At 31.4% G+C, this 19,696-nt stretch overlaps 1 protein-coding gene across 1 annotated transcript in view; it reads right to left on the reverse strand.

Moving 5' to 3' along the window:
* Positions 1-1,835: 1,835 nt before the first annotated feature.
* LOC127735294 (potassium/sodium hyperpolarization-activated cyclic nucleotide-gated channel 1-like) overlaps positions 1,836-19,696 on the reverse strand; it is a 108,771-nt gene continuing 90,910 nt past the window's right edge. Inside the window, exons 5-11 of the mRNA XM_052245421.1 lie at positions 18,677-18,774; positions 16,156-16,206; positions 14,527-14,676; positions 11,812-12,030; positions 7,655-7,801; positions 6,658-6,901; positions 1,836-5,437 (exon numbers count right to left, since the gene is read on the reverse strand). Coding sequence (XP_052101381.1) covers positions 4,383-5,437; positions 6,658-6,901; positions 7,655-7,801; positions 11,812-12,030; positions 14,527-14,676; positions 16,156-16,206; positions 18,677-18,774 — 1,964 coding nt within the window. The 3' untranslated portion in view covers positions 1,836-4,382. The remainder of the gene's footprint in view (positions 5,438-6,657; positions 6,902-7,654; positions 7,802-11,811; positions 12,031-14,526; positions 14,677-16,155; positions 16,207-18,676; positions 18,775-19,696) is intronic.

Consider the following 19,696-nt stretch of genomic DNA (forward strand, 5'->3'; position numbering starts at 1 on the left):
ATGTCGAAAATAGACTGACAACGCCATGGCTAAAAAAGAAAAAGACCAACAGACAAACAATAGTTCACAAAACACACCATAGAAAACTAAAGACTGAGCAACACGAACCCCACCAAAAACTGGGGGAGATCTCAGGTGCTCCGGAAGGATAAGCAGATCCGGCTCCACATGTGACACCCGTCGTGTTGCTCATGTTAGTACAAATCCGGTAATAAGTCTAATTCGGTAGGTCACATTCGAGAAAATGGAACTGAGGACAACGGACTCTTGTTTAACTGATTGTTATAAGATTTGTTGTATATACATGTATGTTGTAATTTGTATTTTGTTTGTCACAAGCTTTATTTTATATGATTTAAAACAATAAAGATTATCATTAATGGGAAGTCATAAGCGAGGTTTTTTTTTTATTTGTACAAAACTTGAGTTGATTTTAATATCACCTTAGCTAAAAAAACAAAGATCACAAGAGTCGCCAAAAATAGTTTTGTAAATGAATATATAAACACAAAATACACTTACTGTTTCAGGATATTTAATGTGTGTGCTCTATACATTATCTTTAAGAATATACGAATTATAAATAGTCAAACGTTCGTAATTTCGATATTAATTGTAATTCGATAGCTGTATATCCAATGAAAAAGGTATATTTTAAATAAAAATTGCGATGTGTTTTTAAAAGTATATAGATACAGTATTTAATTCTGAAATCAGAGAAAGTTTGAAATATATTTGATATGATAGACCAATTAATTATTTGTCCAAAAATCATATCGTCTCTTTTGTAAGGCATATATAGTTACATGATTAAAGGTAGAGATAATCAAAAACGTTTTCGTCTTGCCATCAATGACTTCTTTAGTTAACCTTAAAAAGCGAGTATTTTGACATTATAATGGAAATTTGCTTGTTTTACTTATCAATTCCGAACTAACTTCTTCACAAATATATGATTTTTTTTCTGGTAAAAGGTATGCATATCTTATATTCAATAGATTTATCGACAATTGTAATTATGTCTATGCATTTATCTTGTATTAGCTATTGCTACTGGGCGTTGAACAACCACGATGAATACCGATATGAGCCTAATTCATTTTTCATATAATTGCATAGCATAATCTCAACTAAAAAACTGTCAGATAAAAAAAATTATCTGAATACAAAAGAACAGCGAGCAGTCTTGTCTTTTGTTATCTATAATACCATTAAGAGTTAAGTATTTTTCCTGTACTGATTCTTATTATTTGTTCTTTGCTGTGGTTTTTGCCAGTCCTGAAGATTGAAACTATAGGGAGTTTGTAATATAAAAAATAGTAATAATTCAACCCCCCGCCACATTATCATTTTGGCCCTTTAACTTTTTTGATTCGAACGTCACTGGCGAGTCTTTTGTTAACGAAACTCGCGTTTTGCATACAAAATTATAAGCCTGGTCTCTTTGATTAGTGGTTGTCATTTGTCGCTAATTTGTGTGTACTATGTCATTTTAAGGGAATTCAATTCTGATTTTAGACATTTGATAGTCTCTATTAAATTACCTCTCATTTTACTAGACGATTTAGAGCTTTTCATATTGTATAAACACCTGTCTTTTCTGGAATACCATATGGTGACCTCTGGGTGTCTTTTGATTTGTTTGTAATGTTTGGTTGATGTCTCATTGTCGTTTTCCCTATTAACTCCTTTTGTCTATTTATTGTTTTAGCAAGACAAATCGCAATAGTTAGTCATGAAACACAATATTGCATATTAGAAATTTTCTACTACATAGATGTACCTTTACAGTTGAAATAACTCGATCATACAGTGAAAAATACGTGTTTGTTTGTTAATTGATAATTTATTCTTTAAATTTTTGAAATTGCATATCACGTGTCATGTTGCTACAAAAATAAAACGTTTAACAAAACTTTGCATTTTTACAATAGAAACAAAATATAATATGCAATCAATTATGACAGACTATAAAAAAAGTTCCAACATTTTTAAAGATGTCTGTTCAATTCTTTACTTTTGAAGGTGAAAAATGTCGCAGTTCAATACAAAAAAAATACATTAATTCACAGAGAAATTGTCTTCACAAAACGAACACACTGTCAAACGGAATGATATTGGAATGAAAAAAAAAGTTTAATTGTCTGTCAAAATGATTCTCGATTTACAGCGTTTGCATGTCCACTTGTCATTGAAACAAAATGTCATGTACACCGTTTTTTAGCTATCATTCATGTATGTTTGACATTTTTCTGAATGCAAGACTACATAGGAACATATTAAACTTAAAAAAAAAACGCAATCTGACAAAAATACTCAAAAAAACCATAAAATATTTTTATAATAATGCTTCATGGACATCACTTGAATTTACCCAAGGTGTTATTACTGGGGTGGCATTAGCAACCACCATTAACAGTAAATAACCAATAAGGAACAGAAAAAACTACAACTAAACGTTCAACCACCATAATTCACTAGTTGTCTTATTCGTTGTTTTATAACGAACATAAAAAACTTTGGCACTAAAACCATCAATCATACCTGAATGATTTTTATACATTATGCAAGTAAGATGTGCAATACAAAAAATGCACAAACAAAAACTTCATGATAAAACTACACACGTATACTATACATGCAAATGAAAATTCGAGAAAAAGCATCTATCACAATTTGTAGATTAAAAGGAAATGAAAGCCCTTGGAAACTTTTGTTTATAAAATTTTAAGTATAAATAGAACATTTGTTATATCATTGTTAAATATGAGAAATAAATGCCTGAATCCAGAGGACAGACAACAGACTTTTAGGATAAATCAAAATCAACAATACAGGTTTATATTAAACATGAATTTTGGCAATACTAACGTATCACTACAACCGGAAGTGATATCTTGTGCTCCGAAAACAGTAAGCATATTCTAGTTAGTAAAAGCAGTTTTGTTGATCAGTCGTTCCCCAACCTTTCGTTGATAAATACAAAGAGGAAATGCAACATTTTGATCATGTGAGCAATCTGATTAAAATACAGAGCCCATATCCACACTTTGCTAACAAGGGGGGTTCTCGTTAGCGTAGCGTAAACACAGGATATGTATGTCAATCAGATTGTCACGTGACTCACAGATGGATATCTTTTCAATATTAGATAGAATAGTTGTATCCTGAATGGTACACGGTATAACGAATTAGGAATTTAATATGCTATGCGAGCATGTTAAAAATCTTAAACTTCAATTTACAGAAAAAGAAAACAAGCTACATATTCAAGTGTAGGTCACAAGTCAGGAACCTTGTTAATTGTTTGTCTGTACTTTTGACTATTTTCAAAAGTCTGTATTTTATATATTCACGACTTTCCTTGCGTCAGAACCATTCAGAGCTTGAATTATTGTTTTGGCACTTGTCTGTTGTTGAAGACCACGTGTTTACCTGTAGCTGCCTCTTTTTATTCGTTGGGAAATTGTCTAATCAGTGTATACCCAACATCTCTTTGTTTTTTATTCTATTACAGCTTCCACAAGAGTTCATTCGTGAACTAAAATGATTCTTAGTGGTAAGAAATTGAACACTGCAGGGTAGAATTTGTTCCAAAGTATAACATGCATTAATAAGTTATACTTAATAATATCTACAGACATGTTTATACTGTCACGAGGAGTACATGTAAAGGCAACTTGATTGGTTCATATGATTGACCGTGCGACCAATGTCTGTCTCTAACTTCCTGTGTTTAGAAATGATATGCCGAACAGTGGAGAAAACCACATCAGGAGAACTGATATAATTCATTTTTGATATCACTTTTAAAACACTATGGATATCAACTTAATAAGCAATAAGCTATTTCGGGACGAAATTTACTTTTAACTTTATGCCGGAAATTCGTTCCTGCCTGAAAAATTGCTCTGTTAATATACTTGATTTAAATAAATATGAGATTAACGCATTTCAAGAGGCTAAAAAATTCGAACTATATACTGTTCAAAATAGTAACACTTCACAAACTGTAATTAAATTAAAATGTATGGAGAAATAGCAGGAAAATACGTATTTAAATGATGGTCTGGATGGGGGGTACTTCATTTCTTTAATCGTTCAACTTTTTCGAGCATTTTGCTCTATTTTCTATTTTGACCCTTCTTTTCTAATTTTTATATTTTAGAACACCATTATTCTCTTTTCTTTATTTTTGTCTAATTTTTTTTATACTTTTGCCCTTTGTTCTGCACTTTTTATCCATTATTCTTTATTCTGTAAACCCCATCCTGACCTTCATTCATCAATCAAATACTTCATAAACAGAAACTTCAACTGTCGCTAAAACAGATTAAAAATACCATGAAAATAATAAAATAACGAACTAAGGAACATTATCATCAAAGGAAGGAATTCTGGGAAATTGTATCACAGTCATCAATGTCTATCGTTAAATGGTCCGGTTTTGGCGGACTTGACGGAATTACATTCTTTGCATTATCTTTACTTATGCTAGCCTTTGGAGGAGACTTCTGTTCGGATTTTTTGGCATATTCCTGATCACTCACAGCAACCGTTACCAATGGTGTCGTAGCAGTAGGAATATCTTCACTAGACGATATGACTGGTGAATCAACAGGAGGAATATTTAATTTAGGTTGCGGTGTTTTAGGATCTTCCTTACTTAAACTATCACAGACACTTGATAATGAATTATCGTTAGTCGATTTTGACTTGGATTTACAATACATAGGAACATTTAAATATTGCTTGAGACTACCATGACCTTCCGACGATGGTGAATCTTCTCCAGTAGATTTAGTCTTTTCACGTGATCTACCTGTTTTAAAAAATTTCGTATTTAGAAAGCTTGGTCTCCGACAAGTTTCCAGGCTTGATTCTTGAACTGAAGATAAAGCATTTAAATTTGCACCCACACTTCCAGAACGATGCTTTAGTTGAAGTCTAGGGACCCTCAGTCCAAATAAGTTAGAACCAGACGGTGCTTTTCTCATTCTGACTTTATTTTCAGAGTCACATACATCCTTTAAGCTTTCTCTTGACTTTGATTTTCTTTCCTCTGTAATTTTATGCAATTTTCCCGTAAAATCAAATTTGAATTTCTTTTTCCTTTTCGAGCTTTTTGAACTTTCAGAGCTATCGTCTGAGTCTTTATCTTCGTCTTCACTTGCACTCGTTACTACTGGAGTTGACTCCATGACAAGTTCGTTAACAAGTTTTTGATCTTCCTCGAGATCTGCCCTACTACTGACAATACTTGGGTTTTGCCCTATTTTAGTCAGCCGCTCTGCAGCTACACTTTCCATTGTTCGTCTCATTACTGGATATCTATCGAGTACATCGTTGAAATGTCCAACAGACAAAGAATATAAATTCACATATGTTTCTGCTCGAACACTTGCTACACGTTTTGCATTCGTCAGTAGACATATTTCTAAAAAAAATTAAGGTCATGTATAAATCAGTTAAGTAATGAACAAGTGCTTGTCAGCGTGTATCTTAATTCTAATTATTTATTTGCCTTTAATTGTAGTTTTTTCCATTTGATACAATAAGCGCTTTGTGTACATTTTGTAAATTTGAAACGGTCACATCACGATGAAGGTAAATCCATAAATTCTCATTAACATAGTTCCAAGACACGAGAACTGTGGAAGATCAAATTTGGGGTTCTAATGTCCGGTAACAATATTCTCGTACTTTATTTGGCCTTTATAACGTTTTTGATTCGAGCGTCACCGATGAGTCTTTTGTAGACGAAACGCACGTATGGCATACACAATTTTAATTCTGGTATCTATGATGAGTTTCTTTATAACAAGAAACCTTTTAATTAAAAACATGTTGTTTAGTGTTGTTTCATTTGTGTGAATAACTTTACCCATTTTTTTTAAATTCAGTTCCAAATAGGATTTATAAATAACATCAAATTCATACAATTTAAGTTTCAAACTGTCCCATGTTGCCTTTCAAGGTAAACCTTATCGTTGGTTTTATTCTTCAAAAAACGAAAAAAATTTTGCGGAACGATTATTTATTAGACACAACTAAAAATATATATTCATATAAAACACAGATGATAAGGAAAATAATAAATTAAATATATTTTCCATCTGATTTAAAAGACAATAATAAAATTACGAGTAAAAACCATAAAATTGAGAATGGAAATGGGGATTGTGTCAAAGAGACACCAACCCGACCAAAGAGCAGAAAATAGCCGAAGGCCACCAATGGGTTTTCAACACAGCGAGAAAATCTCGCAACCGGAGGTGGGCTTCAGCTGGCCCCTAAATAAAAATGTGTACTTGCTATAGTTCGATGAAAATGGACGTCACACTAAACTCCAAAATATATAAATGAACTAAAATTAAAAAATATACAAGACTAACAAAGGCCAGAGGCTCCTGACTTTGGACAGGCGCAAAAATGCGGCGGGGTTAAACATGTTTTGTGAGATCTCAACCCTCCCCTATACCTCTAGCCAATGTAGAATAAACAAACGCACAGCAATACGCACAGTAAAACTCAGTTTAAAAGAAGTCCGAGTCCGATGTCAAAATAGGTAACAAAAGAAACTAAGCATAATTTTATGCCACTTGTCACAAGCACACAATACATTCCTATTATTATTCATTGAACACAATTACTTACCTCCAAAATATGACCCGTCTGATAAAGAAGTTGCTACTTCTCCGTCTTTTGTTATAATATCAACAATTCCTTCTTGTATAAAATACATTTTTGTTCCCATAGTCCCCTCTCTAATTATAAAATTCCCTGGTTGAAAGACCTCGAATTTCAGCTTACTTATCACCTCCGACACAAATTGTGGATCCGCATTTGTGAAAAATGGAACAGACTTTACTAAAGCTCTACAGTTATGGTTGATTATATCCTGTAAAATAATACTGAACTTGTAATATTTCGTGCAAGGAATATTTATCATCAATATAATCCAAACAATTTAACAAAAAACCGACAGAAAAATAACAATGAGGAATTTTGAATATTGTTCTGCGTTGTTACAAAACAATATGATTTTGCATTTGTTTTTAAACTTTTAGCGTTTGACTGTGCTTGTATTCGAAACTGATTGTATCGAACCAACTGATGTTTAAATTCGGCATTTCTTCAGAGTAATTATTATAGGTTCTTAAATCTAACAATGAACTAAGGAATCAGATCCATCTATCACCACCATACGATAAAACGAAAAGCAAAAAGAAAAACAAATGTTATTGTGTAATGCCAAAACGTAATCTATATGCTGGCTTATTTGGAGAAACCATAATAAATTTCCAATTACAAAACTGATGAAAATGACAAAACAAGTTATCTCACTTGTACAGTTATTGCAGCATGTGAAAATTAGTAAACGTCAGAAATTAAAGGAAGCATTATAATATATATATGACTTTGTTTCATGTAGTTTATCGTGTAAACCGTTTGTATATCGCATCTTTGAATTCTGATATACTTCACCTGAGATTTTGCGACAATGGAGGTCGTACCATTTTGCTTTTTTCAGTAAAACATTTTTACCTCGTGACGTCACACTTTATTGCACTTCCGTGATGACCTGTAATGGCCGACACATAGCGGTAAGGTACATTTCTGCAGACGAATATACAAAAAAACAAAATATTACCTGTCGTAGACACGAATTAAGTTCAGTTAAGATGTACTCTTCATCGAACATTTTCCCTTGGAATCTATGTTCATAATATTCAGAAATTCTTTGTCTAAGACTATGTGGCAACTTTCTAAATATCATGTATTCTTCTACTTGTTTAAACTGAAATATTAAAGATGATATAATTAGTCTTACTTAATCAAAGGTTGGGCATTACAACAAATGTTCAGTTTATTTACATAAAACAAAATAGTTTTAGACATTATCATGTGTCTGTTAATGTACAAATGTATGGCATTCAACAGAAGCTTCAAAAACCATATTCAAACATAGTCAAATGTCTAAAATGAAAGTAACACTTTATTATCGTAGCTGTATTTAGATGAAAGTAACACTTTATTATCGTAGCTGTATTTAGATGAAAGTAACACTTTATTATCGTAGCTGTATTTTGCAAAAATTTTCGGAATTTTCGGTCCTTCATGCTCTTCAACTTCATACTTTATTCGGTGTTTTAACTTTTTGATTCGAGAGTCACTGACGAGTCTTTTGTAGACCAAACGCGTGTCTGGTGTAAAAAATTTTAAGCCCGGTTTCTATGATGAGTTTATTTATTTATGTGAATTACTTTTTTTTCTAATTACAATTGCTTAATACCGTAATGCACGTCTTGCAATGATATCCATTTCAGAATTATTCTTCCCGTATATGTTGTATTATAGAAAGTTATTCGATATCGATTTCATTTAATATAAGCACAGGTGGCAACAATTACAAGTACACAATTCATATCGCTTCAAACACCTCATAATATTAAATATCGCTTACTCTTTCATAAATATAACAATTTAATAAATAACAATGATTTATGCCTCTCAAAATGTTTTTCTTTCTATATTTTTGATATATACAAATACGATGTATGACGTTATATTATTATTTTGTGTGAAATCCCGACCAATTGTTTCAGGCTGTTTCAACGAAAGACAGTAAAAATATATTAACAAATGAAATGAATTGAGAATTGTTTATATGTAGGTATATACTGTATTCATAGCTACTCTAAATATGAAGTATTGTGGGAGTAATTGAGATTTGTAGAGTGTGTCGTTTAAACGTGTATTGAACGTTTTGTAAAAGAACATATCAAATCAAAGATAGATAATAAAAAATACTAAAATTGAATAGTAAATTTTATTCGAAATAAAAACCACTTGCTGACTTTACTTCAAATATTCAACGATGACGTAAATCAATCAATCAAACTGTTTCGAATTACGTCCATTCTTTACTAAGAACCATATATATCTTTACATGTAAATCTCCACGACGCTTTAAATGATAACCGATGATTTACACAGTGTAGTAATCGTTTTATTCATGTTTTTGTATGGTCAATATGAAGGAAATCATTTCCGATATCCTATCAGGCTTGGGTAAAAACGTTTAACGTGGGTGTACTAATTCTATTATCAAGTATAATTGCAAGTTTTAGTAATTTAGATATGGTGATCACTAATGAATTGGATTCGTTTGAGTTCAGAATTGCCTATATATACATATATATCTGTAATGGCCATTAATTTTGGGGAAAAAAAGTTTTGAAATCTAAAAGACAACTTGAAGGTTGTTTGTATATGTTTCTAGAAATGAAGTATCTATATATCTTCTTTTCAACAATGGATGCGTATGCATACAATATTTCCCGCTTTAAATCGACCGAGTATAGAATAGTTGTGACAACTACCGAAAACTTGTACATTAAATTCCTTAAATGAAAAAAATATCAAGATATGGATAAACAAGGTTCTTGATTTTGGCTAGGCGCATTTTTTTACCTTTTACATGATGTCGGTCAGTTTTAAAATACTTACTATTCGTTCTGGTTTTTTTTTCTAATCTCGATCAGTGGAATTAAAAAGGGATATGAAACGCATCAAACTTCATGAGTTTGACTTTTCTTTGTCACCACTCGGTGGACACTATTGATTGTGACTGTTCGTCTCCAAGAATTGTAAGCGCTTCTACACTGGTCGTGATATTAAAAATTGTATGATGAACGTTTTAGAATTTTTAATAAGAATGAAATGCTTCTCAGTTGACTTGCCATGGTTTTGGTTATACTGTCAAGCACGGTGTTTTGGTCGTTGTATATGTTCAATTTATACATCTTATGATTTTTAAACTGGTGGGCCCAGAAATGTGCTTCGGACGCAGAAACACTAACAAGATGGACTTACATATACATTTGTTAGAGTATAAATTATTGAATATTTATCATGGATTTTCATGAAAGTTTATTTTCATTATTTATCGCGGTCACCAACAAGCCTTGGGGTTAGTTGTTTCACACACCACTTTCTTAATTTCATATATTGAAAAATAAAGAGGTGGAATATACAAAGGGATTTTTAAAGTCGTAGACAAACTAACAACATCCTGGCAAAAAACGAAAAACGGAGACGAGAGAAATTATAGTCAACACACCACTTTATATAAAACTAAAGATTGAGCATAAAAAATCCCACCAAAAATCTAAGGTGATCTCAGTTGCTCCAGAAGGGTAAGCAGATCCTGCTTCACATGTGGCACTCATCATTTTGCTCATGGTAAGTACAAACTTTGAGATAAGAATAATCCACTGATGTCACAATCGAGGAAGAGAGGATTGGATTTTGGGTTACAACAACTGAAAAATATCCGTGATCTTCTGTGACACTTATATTTCATAAGGGTCAATCAACTCAAGTTGGCTACTTTCCAAAGGACAACTTCAACTATACCACTTTGACCCCCTTGGTTCAATAACTGCCTTGTATGCAGCATTCTTCTATCAATGTAGTCATGATAGGAAATGCAATCTCTGGAATATCGTTTCAACTGAGAGAGATATACTTCATATGAAGGTAATGCTTGAATCTTGTTACATAGAAATGGAAATTCATAACTGGGCAGCTGAAATCATCCCGTTTGTCGTAACGTTTTGCTCTCAACTGACCTATAATCGTCAATTTTTAGATGTAAGTCAAAATATGAGGAAGACTAACTATATCTGATATATCCCCTTATTTAAATTCAATGTGATAGAGGCGTTAACATAGTCACAAAACTTTGAATCATTAAATTAGAGTGCACAATCTATATAGAAGAACTTGTTAAAATTTCATTCTCCCGGAGAAGCTCCTGTATGACTTCTGCCTCAAATGAATAGATACAAGTCGGAGAAAAGAGGAGCACTATTGTTTCCCGTCGGAATAAAGTAAGATATCTACTCAATCTATTACAAAAAGAGATAGAAGATACCAATTTGGGCAAATAAAAATTAAACAACTGTCTACTTAACATTAGAATGGATAACACTAACCCAACCAAAAACCGTATGTGATTTTTTGTGATCTCAAGTGCTCGAGAAGGGTAAGCAGATCCTGCTCCACTAGTGGCAACAGTCGTGTTGCTCATGTCAAGTGATAATTCGGGGATAAGTAGCATTTTGGTAATGTCATACTTTCAAAGGAATGAATGACCAATGACATTTTACATACTTTATATCGGTTTCGTGTAAAAGAGAGGCGAAAGGTACCAAAGGGACATTCACACTCATGAGTCGAAAATAAACTGACAACGCCATGGCAAAAAGACCAAAAGACAAACAACAGTACACAAAACACAACATAGAAAACTAAAGACTTAGTAATCCGTCATTAGTATGACATGCAGCCTACTGAAAACGAAATTAGATTTTGATAATAATTATTTAAATAATACAAAGTATATTCGAGTGAAAATCGTCTTTCAAGAAACAGAGAAGCCTAATTAATTTTTGTCCATGTGAAACAATGACACTTCAATTTTAACGATCGTGTTTTAGTCTGAAGAAACGTTGTAGTCATCTCATATCTGATTCAGTATTATTCCCCACAGTAAAAGAATACATATTATATATATATAGTAAAGATCCATAGTAACCATACAAATGTGTAGTCAACAATAAAAACGGAAAACTGTCTCAAAATTGTTATGTTGCACATGCGTTTCAGCTGTCATATTTTATAATCATCTTTTAATATCCATATTATTCTAGTTTTGAAAGATTTGAAAGTATTGCGTTTAGAAGATGAGAGAATAAAAACACATAAAAGTACTAAGATATTCTACATTATAGTGTTTAATACCTTCTCGTTATAAAGTCGTCTCGATGTATCAAAAGACTGTATGATAGTAGTTGTATGACCTAAAAATAGTGCATAGCAGGTGGCGCCACTTAGCATACTCAAAATAGTTAGCCAAGTGTCTGTCAAGTTTTGAGGTGGAAATCTTCCATATCCTATGCATAGCATGTGTGAAAGAGCTTTAAATAACGCCCACGTGTACTGTGTCCACCACGGAGCGTCCTGAAATTAAAAAAAAAAAACAATCCAAGCTATAACATGATCTTTTGACGTCATAATGTTATAACATGCTGCATCATGTCAAATGGTACTTATTTTGTTTTCCTTATATATAATTCATCTGAGTTCCATCAATAAGAAATTATGTTTCATGAATTGTAGCTTTAACTACATGTTTGCACATGCCAATAGGCAGTTTCATGTTATTCAATTCGAAACACATCTATGTTTTTGTATTTTAAAGAAAGATTAAATTGGAATATTAAAAGTTGTTTTCTATTTATGTTCACATCGGACACTTAATGAACATGCAAAGTTGACGCAACTAAAGAGTTATTAATATAAATAGCAGACAAAGTAAAATACGTTTCGTGTGCTTCTTGATAAAAATGCATATAGTTTGTTCTGACTTAGATATATAGAATAACCGCTGTGAATGTATTTTTTACTGAACATATTTCAAACACACCAACACATTGAACGTCTGTTTATTCATACCAAGAAAAAAACCCAACAAAAGTAAATAATAATAATAACGAAAAAGTCTTGGAATTGAATGAAAATATCGTATTCAACTGATATGCAATCTAAATCACACCTTGAATTATCTATTACGATGCTGTTTTCGTTGCAATCAAGCAATATTCTCCAAATAGATATAAAATTTCCCCAAGTCAAGAATATGACAGTTGTTTTCCATTCGTTCCGATGGTTGATAAAGTCTAACGTTTGATTTTGTCAGTTTTTTATGGACTTGCCCTTTTTTGAATTTCCGTTGGGGTTCGGTTTTTTAATACAATTTACCTTACAAAAACTACTATATGACAATCTCTAGGCAATTTTTGTTCAAAAAATATTTGTTTAACCTGACTTCTTTGACAAATTATATTTGAACGTTTTTGCTCACGCACTTGCATTTCCCGAAATTTGGTTGTATTCCTCAAAATTGAAATGCTGACACTTTTTACGCATTACTAACTGTTTACAATTGAAAACGCATTACTTTACTGTATAAAACAGATAAATTTTCGAATTATAATGCTAGTGGCGAAAGATACTAAAGGAACATTCAAACTCATAAGTCAAAAATAAACTGACAACGCCATGTCTATAAAAGAAAAAGACTGTCAGACAAACAACAGTATACAAAACACAACATAGACAACTAAAGCCTGAACAACACGAACCCCACCAAAACTGGGGTGATCTCAGGTGCTCCGGAAGGGTAAGCAGATCCTGCTAAGGTAGCAAATAAAGTAGATAAAATTTATGTGGATTTGGCAAAAAATTGAGCCAAAAAATGCAATAAAACTCTCCTGGAAAATTACAATCAGGGTTCAAAGAACTGTATTCTAACCGCACTTAGATAATAGAGGTTAACGATAAACATATCTATATAGGATAACACATTTTCCATAAGGTAATTATATACTAAACGAGTAGATCCATTGGATCAAGATTACTTAATAAGAATTGAAATACCAAAAATAACAACACTTTATGCCTCAGGGAGACATAATCCAGAAAATTGTCTTATCAATTTGCTTAGTCAAATAACCGTAATAAATCAATAAAATATATACGACAAAAGAGACAATTTCAACGTGGCCGTCATAAATTCTATTTTTTTGGACAGATGATATATTCACATTCTAAATGTTTAAGCAGCAAGGTATACAGGTGTGATATAGTCACTAATTCAATTAAAATAGTTTTTTCTTTCGATGGTTAGACGATTTAAAATGATAACGGCCCCTCAATCATATATAAAAGAGGTGAAAGATACCAATGGAATGAAAGGTTATGTATTATTTCACTTCAGCAATAACCAATTCCTCATTCGTTGATGTGCAACTAGTATTACTATCGGTTTAAGGAAGTTTGTATGGCGGTTTTTCTCCTATGATAGATTTCTGACACTTTGTTTTTTGTCGTATTACAATTTCCGGTTGGTTCCTTTCAATATTCTCCTCCAATAGTGTACTAATAATTTTCAAATGTAATTTTCTTACGATGACAGTTGATTATAAGGGGGTCGTTAATTTACTATATCTCTTTGATCTTGAGTCGATCTAGATAGACATCGATATTGTATTGGGTAAATAAAGTTAAGAAGTTGTAAGAAAAAGTATGTATATGGAGAATATATCTACACAAATGTAATAGCTGACAAGGAACATATGAACATAAATAGCATAAGACCTGACAAATTTGGCCGTTTCGAAACGGTTTTCTTCTTTCCACCATAGTAGCGATACATTTCTTTGAATACTACGAGTTGTATACAACAACTGACAAAAAATGCAAGATAAGAAGAGACATATTCATCAAAAAGAAACTTTACAACATTGGAGGATTTGAGATACAATGTAAAATGTGTTGCTATGTATCAGCAATATTGTTGATATACATAAATTTAAAGAATCATATTTCCAGTAAATCACAAGCTTAAATATCAACAAACTGACATAGAAAGAAAATGAATAATAAAGTACAAACCTTCAGCTCCTCAATGGACACCCAACTATCTTTGGGATAGTCTTGTAACATTGGAACTAAAAACTGTAGACATCCATTCCAATGTCCAAGTAAAAACATTAGGCAAATTAGATTAAAAATCCTCATAAATTTTCCGGCTAGTGCAAGAAACTGCAAAACATGAAATAACAAATTAAGAAATATAAGAATTTTCCAACATTGAATAAGAAAATTGACCCAAAAATAAGGGCGAGAAAAAAGTTCGATAAATTCGATTGAAATATTTTCAAGTTCATTTAAAATGTTCAACTACATTTATGCATCAATAAATTGTAGTAAGTGAGATCGCCAAAATAGTCGCTATTCATGCAAATAATTATGAAGCTAAGTTAAAAGCAGACATTAAGTGACATTGAGTTAACAATGTGTAACTGATGCAAAACAGCAATGAAATAAGCAGAAATAAGTAAAATAAAGCGTATATGATTTGATGACCCCAGGGCATATTGCCACAATTTACAATAAATATCTAGAAATTAAAACATGAGCTATGGAATATCCTTCATTACTGAGCAAATTTTTCGACAATTCCCCTTATTGTTTACTCTAATATGCAATATATTGTTACTTTTCTACGTTTTTTTCTGTACTGAACATTTTTCATGCGTTCTTCTATTCTGTACACAGTACACTATATTACAAAGGTGACATGCATGATTTTAACTGATAACATATATGTTAATTTGAAAGTCTCAATATAATGTTACCATACATTTTGTTCATGTTGAAAATTGCTGATTCCTGATGTATCATTTCTTTTTACCACAACACCTAACAACAAATAAATGTTTATATTCACAGATGAATCCATCATTTTGAGACTTTTAACAATTAGAAAAGTGAATGTTTTCATACCAGTCGAACTCGCTGCATGTATAAAAATGAAAATTATAATAATTATGATAATGAATATGATAAACTACTCTTATTTAGACATATGGATAAGATATTGAATTTCCAAAGACTTTTGTTTGCCACTGAAGTTCAAAAGATAAACTTCCTAACTCATATTCAGCTTTTACTCGGTATAAATTCGGCGTATTGTTAAACAAAGCATAATTTAAAATATTGCTATAATACATTTGTTGTGCAGGTTTTATACCATTAACATTGATGATATTGATAAAACTGATCTAAAATCAAGCAGTGCACTAATAGTAGCTTTTAAGCAGTCAGCAAAAACCACTTTTTACTGCAAGGCAAACAAAAGTCTACATTCACTTTTCTAAAATACTGTTTGAAACTTGTTTCCGTAACTTATTCTGACACAGAAATAAGGAATAAAGAATCTGACACAGCTTACGCCGCAGGCTAGTTCCATCAGAGTGTCACCGGAAAATTCAATATTTCGACGGGAATGGATTTTTCTTCGTTTTTGTTCAAAATAATTGAGAGATCTTCTATGATGAATCAACTAAAGATATGATTGATGCAAAATAATTAAATAAAGAAAATATTGCTTTATATAAAATCTACCGCTAAAACTTATAATCTAAACATTCTAAAATATCGTGCATCTAGAAAGCATAGTGTCATGTGCTAAAATCACCTCAAAATAATTGTTCAATCACTTTTCAGATGACAACTCACCCCAGGTCGCCTGCGACGTCCGCATTTTGTCAAACAAGGACAGGCCTCAAACTGATTGAAAAATAAATACCTACATTTTACAATGGGTAAATAACATTCTCAGAACGTGGTGAGGAATTTTAGTAATTTTTTACAAATGTGCAAACTCAATATACTATATGCAAATTGAGTTAATATATACTTTACTTTATTGTTTGTTTTCAGTTTAAGAGGAGACCAATGTCTTTTCATTGTACTTATTTATTGTGTGTGAGAAAAATTACATTTTGTTAAATTGTTTAATTCTCATTTTAAGACAAATATTTAGGTATAATCAAATTTTCATGTAAAATAAATAAGAGTTAAGCTGAATATTATATAGATTAATAAATTGTTTGAATTGAATTAATTTGTCAGAAACTTTTGATAAATTACTTCTGCACATGCACATTACAATTAAAACCCAGTTAATCACAAAATGTTTGCCTTTTATCACATTGACTAAAAATAATTATAGGTTCAGCTTTTTTTGAATCTGTAAAACTTTTTTTAAATAACCTGACAGTTTTAAGGTACAACAAAAAAAATATCAAGACCTTTAAGTAATGTCCTTAACGTAATCCTCATCTGAAGCAAACTGTTTCCTTAGAACAAAATTGGTTTCAGTATCTAATAATTGTTAAACATGACGATATAAAATTCATAAAATGTCTCCTGATAAAATTTTAATTGAACTGGCCACTTGTAACTATATCTGGTTTTAATACTTATGATTGTGGTTTCAGTATGAATTGAATATAATAGAACAATGCTGATGTGTGGTTCATATTGCTAAGTCAGAATATGTCCTAGAAACTAAGAACTCCAGTAGTATACAGCTTTTTTCTGGAGTTTATCTTTGACGCCAGTATTTAGAATGATGACTCAATGAACTGTGTTAGAATTATGGTTGCAAATCAATCAAATGAGCAAAAAGCTAAGAAACCGTTAAAAAGGCTGTTTAATGCTATTCAGCAGCGAATGACTTTTTAATGTGCAAATGTGTTAATTTATAAAAAAAAAATATAATTGAATGCTATTTATCGGCATGCAGCGTAAAACATCATACTGATATCGAGATTCAAGATTGAGAATTCAAGCGTATTGAAAAATTAGCCGATGGATTAACAACTCAAACACATTTGATAAATATGGAGAGAGAGAGAGAGAGAGTTTTCAAACCAGTACTGAAATGTTCATAATATCATTTTTAATGATTTCTAATGATTGTAATGAGATACATATGATATATATATATATAATATTAATAACGCTATTTATGCGGCAAATATATATGACTTGTGCAATGTATAACTTCTGTTATGATATAAAAAAATAAATAAATTAATGTACATGTATATTGCCATTAACGCTTACGTTTATGTATATACATGCAATGTGACAAGGGAAGGATTGTACCACAAAACAAAAAACTGATTCATAGATATAGCGTATAATACTGATCTGACTTTTTGAATATGATAAATAAAGAATAAATATACATATCCAGGCGTCATTTTCACCAATACACAATAATTATCCCTGTTAAAAACCTTTCGGAAATTTTTGTAATTACTGCCGCCATGAAATCCCATTCAGATGTTCTTGTTGAAATGGGGAAAATACAAGAACTGGATAGCTTTTTCTTGACGTTACATCAAGTGCTTAACCAATTTTGTTTATCAGTCTGATATGTCTGTCAATTATTATATAGAGCACACCACACACATATTAACATATACTGAGTGCATATAGAAACGCAATACATCATATCCCAATCCAATTTAGTCCCTTTGAAATAACAATACAAAAATGTTCTTGCAGTTGATTTCTCAACCTTTGGGTACATGCTACTTTAACTTTTGATCATATAATCGGCTTTCCATTACACTGGAACAAATGCAAAGGAAAATTGATAATTTGTATTCCTTTTTGATATTGCTATTAAGGAATATAATGTGGAAATTTGCTATCCAAGTGTAAATTTCGATTTTTTGGTTTAAAATGTTGAATTTGTGAACCTTACAATCTAATAAAATTGCTTGAAAATTTCTGCATCATGCATATCATAAGAAGTCTTAAAAATCGTAGAACAATTGGTCAAATTCCAAAGAATATCTGTCGGTTTGAATTTCCATTAACGGAAATGCATGTTCGAGTTGGGTTTCTATTGGCACTCAGTATAATTAATAAAAAAACCACTTTTACTCACAGGATTATTTTAAGAATCTGGGTAATGTGTGTTTAGTTTAGTGTAAGGAACTTAGAAGGCTTGCAGTTTCAGAACTTATTGCATACCACAAAATGGATGATTTGAAATATCTTCTGAACAATGGGAATACATAGTATGTATAATATGTTATATACAATATATCTGCAATAAAGATAGAGGTTGCTGATTAATATCATAATATCATGTCGAACAGAATTCAATATAAAAGGACACTTTTCACTAGATATAATTAACAATTATAGTGCATTAATATATTGAAAGTGATTTTACCTCTTCCCATTGCTGTACATATCTTACTAATCGTGATAACCTGAGCAATCTTAGTAAACTGAGCAGTTTGGCTAATCGTAACATTCGTAGGGCTCTCCCTGAAAAATAATTGTTGATATGTATTAGAAAATTGGAGAAAAAACAATTAATTACTAGTATCAAAATAGAAAATAATAATTTGTTTCTTCACATTAAATTATGTGTTAAACATAAAAGCATACCAAGAATATCAATACTATATGTAGTTACAAATGTATTTTGATAACAGATGTTAATAATAGATATTGAAATGAATTCTGGAAATAATTCATACGAAAGATAAGTAACATAAGAGCTTCGTATATCTTTAACAATGATTACACTGTTATATTTAAGTCACTCTGACATAATAGACAACTTTCTATAAAATAAATACATTTTACAAAGATGTGGTGTACAATTAAACAGAAATATACGCTCAAAGCTTTAAATTCATATAATTTTGATCACGATAGATGCCTTATTTTTTTTTAAAGTTTGTATTTGCATTTGTCTGATTGAAAACTCACAAGTCCTGTAGTTGATCAGTTCCTTTTGTTCAGATACTGGCCTTTAACCTTTACAATTGACTACATCATTCTTTCATAAAATCTGAACTGACAAAAAATGGACACAATATGCGTATTGCACAAGAGATTGTTATTGTGTAAAACGTGGCATTTCATCATTTTGTTGTCAGCATTTCTGCATTTTATGCTTATGATTCACCGGTACAGATTTTCATTTCCATATTGTATATTCAATTGATTTAAAGATAAACGAAACGAAGTGAAACTAGGCTGACGCCGAACACTATGTTTTGGTAAATAATTTGATATAACGATGGCTTCGATTCATATCATTTCCAATACCAGAAAAATTCTTTGACTGTACGTTGATTTTTGACGTCATTTAAATGTTTTATGTTCACACTGCTACCTGCAACTTTGGACTGACCAGGTCATTGAGCCCGCTTCATACTTTTCAAGCATACGTCTGTAT

Source organism: Mytilus californianus, unplaced genomic scaffold (assembly GCF_021869535.1).
Source record: "Mytilus californianus isolate M0D057914Y unplaced genomic scaffold, xbMytCali1.0.p SCAF_3, whole genome shotgun sequence".
Taxonomy (NCBI): Eukaryota; Metazoa; Mollusca; class Bivalvia; order Mytilida; family Mytilidae; genus Mytilus; species Mytilus californianus.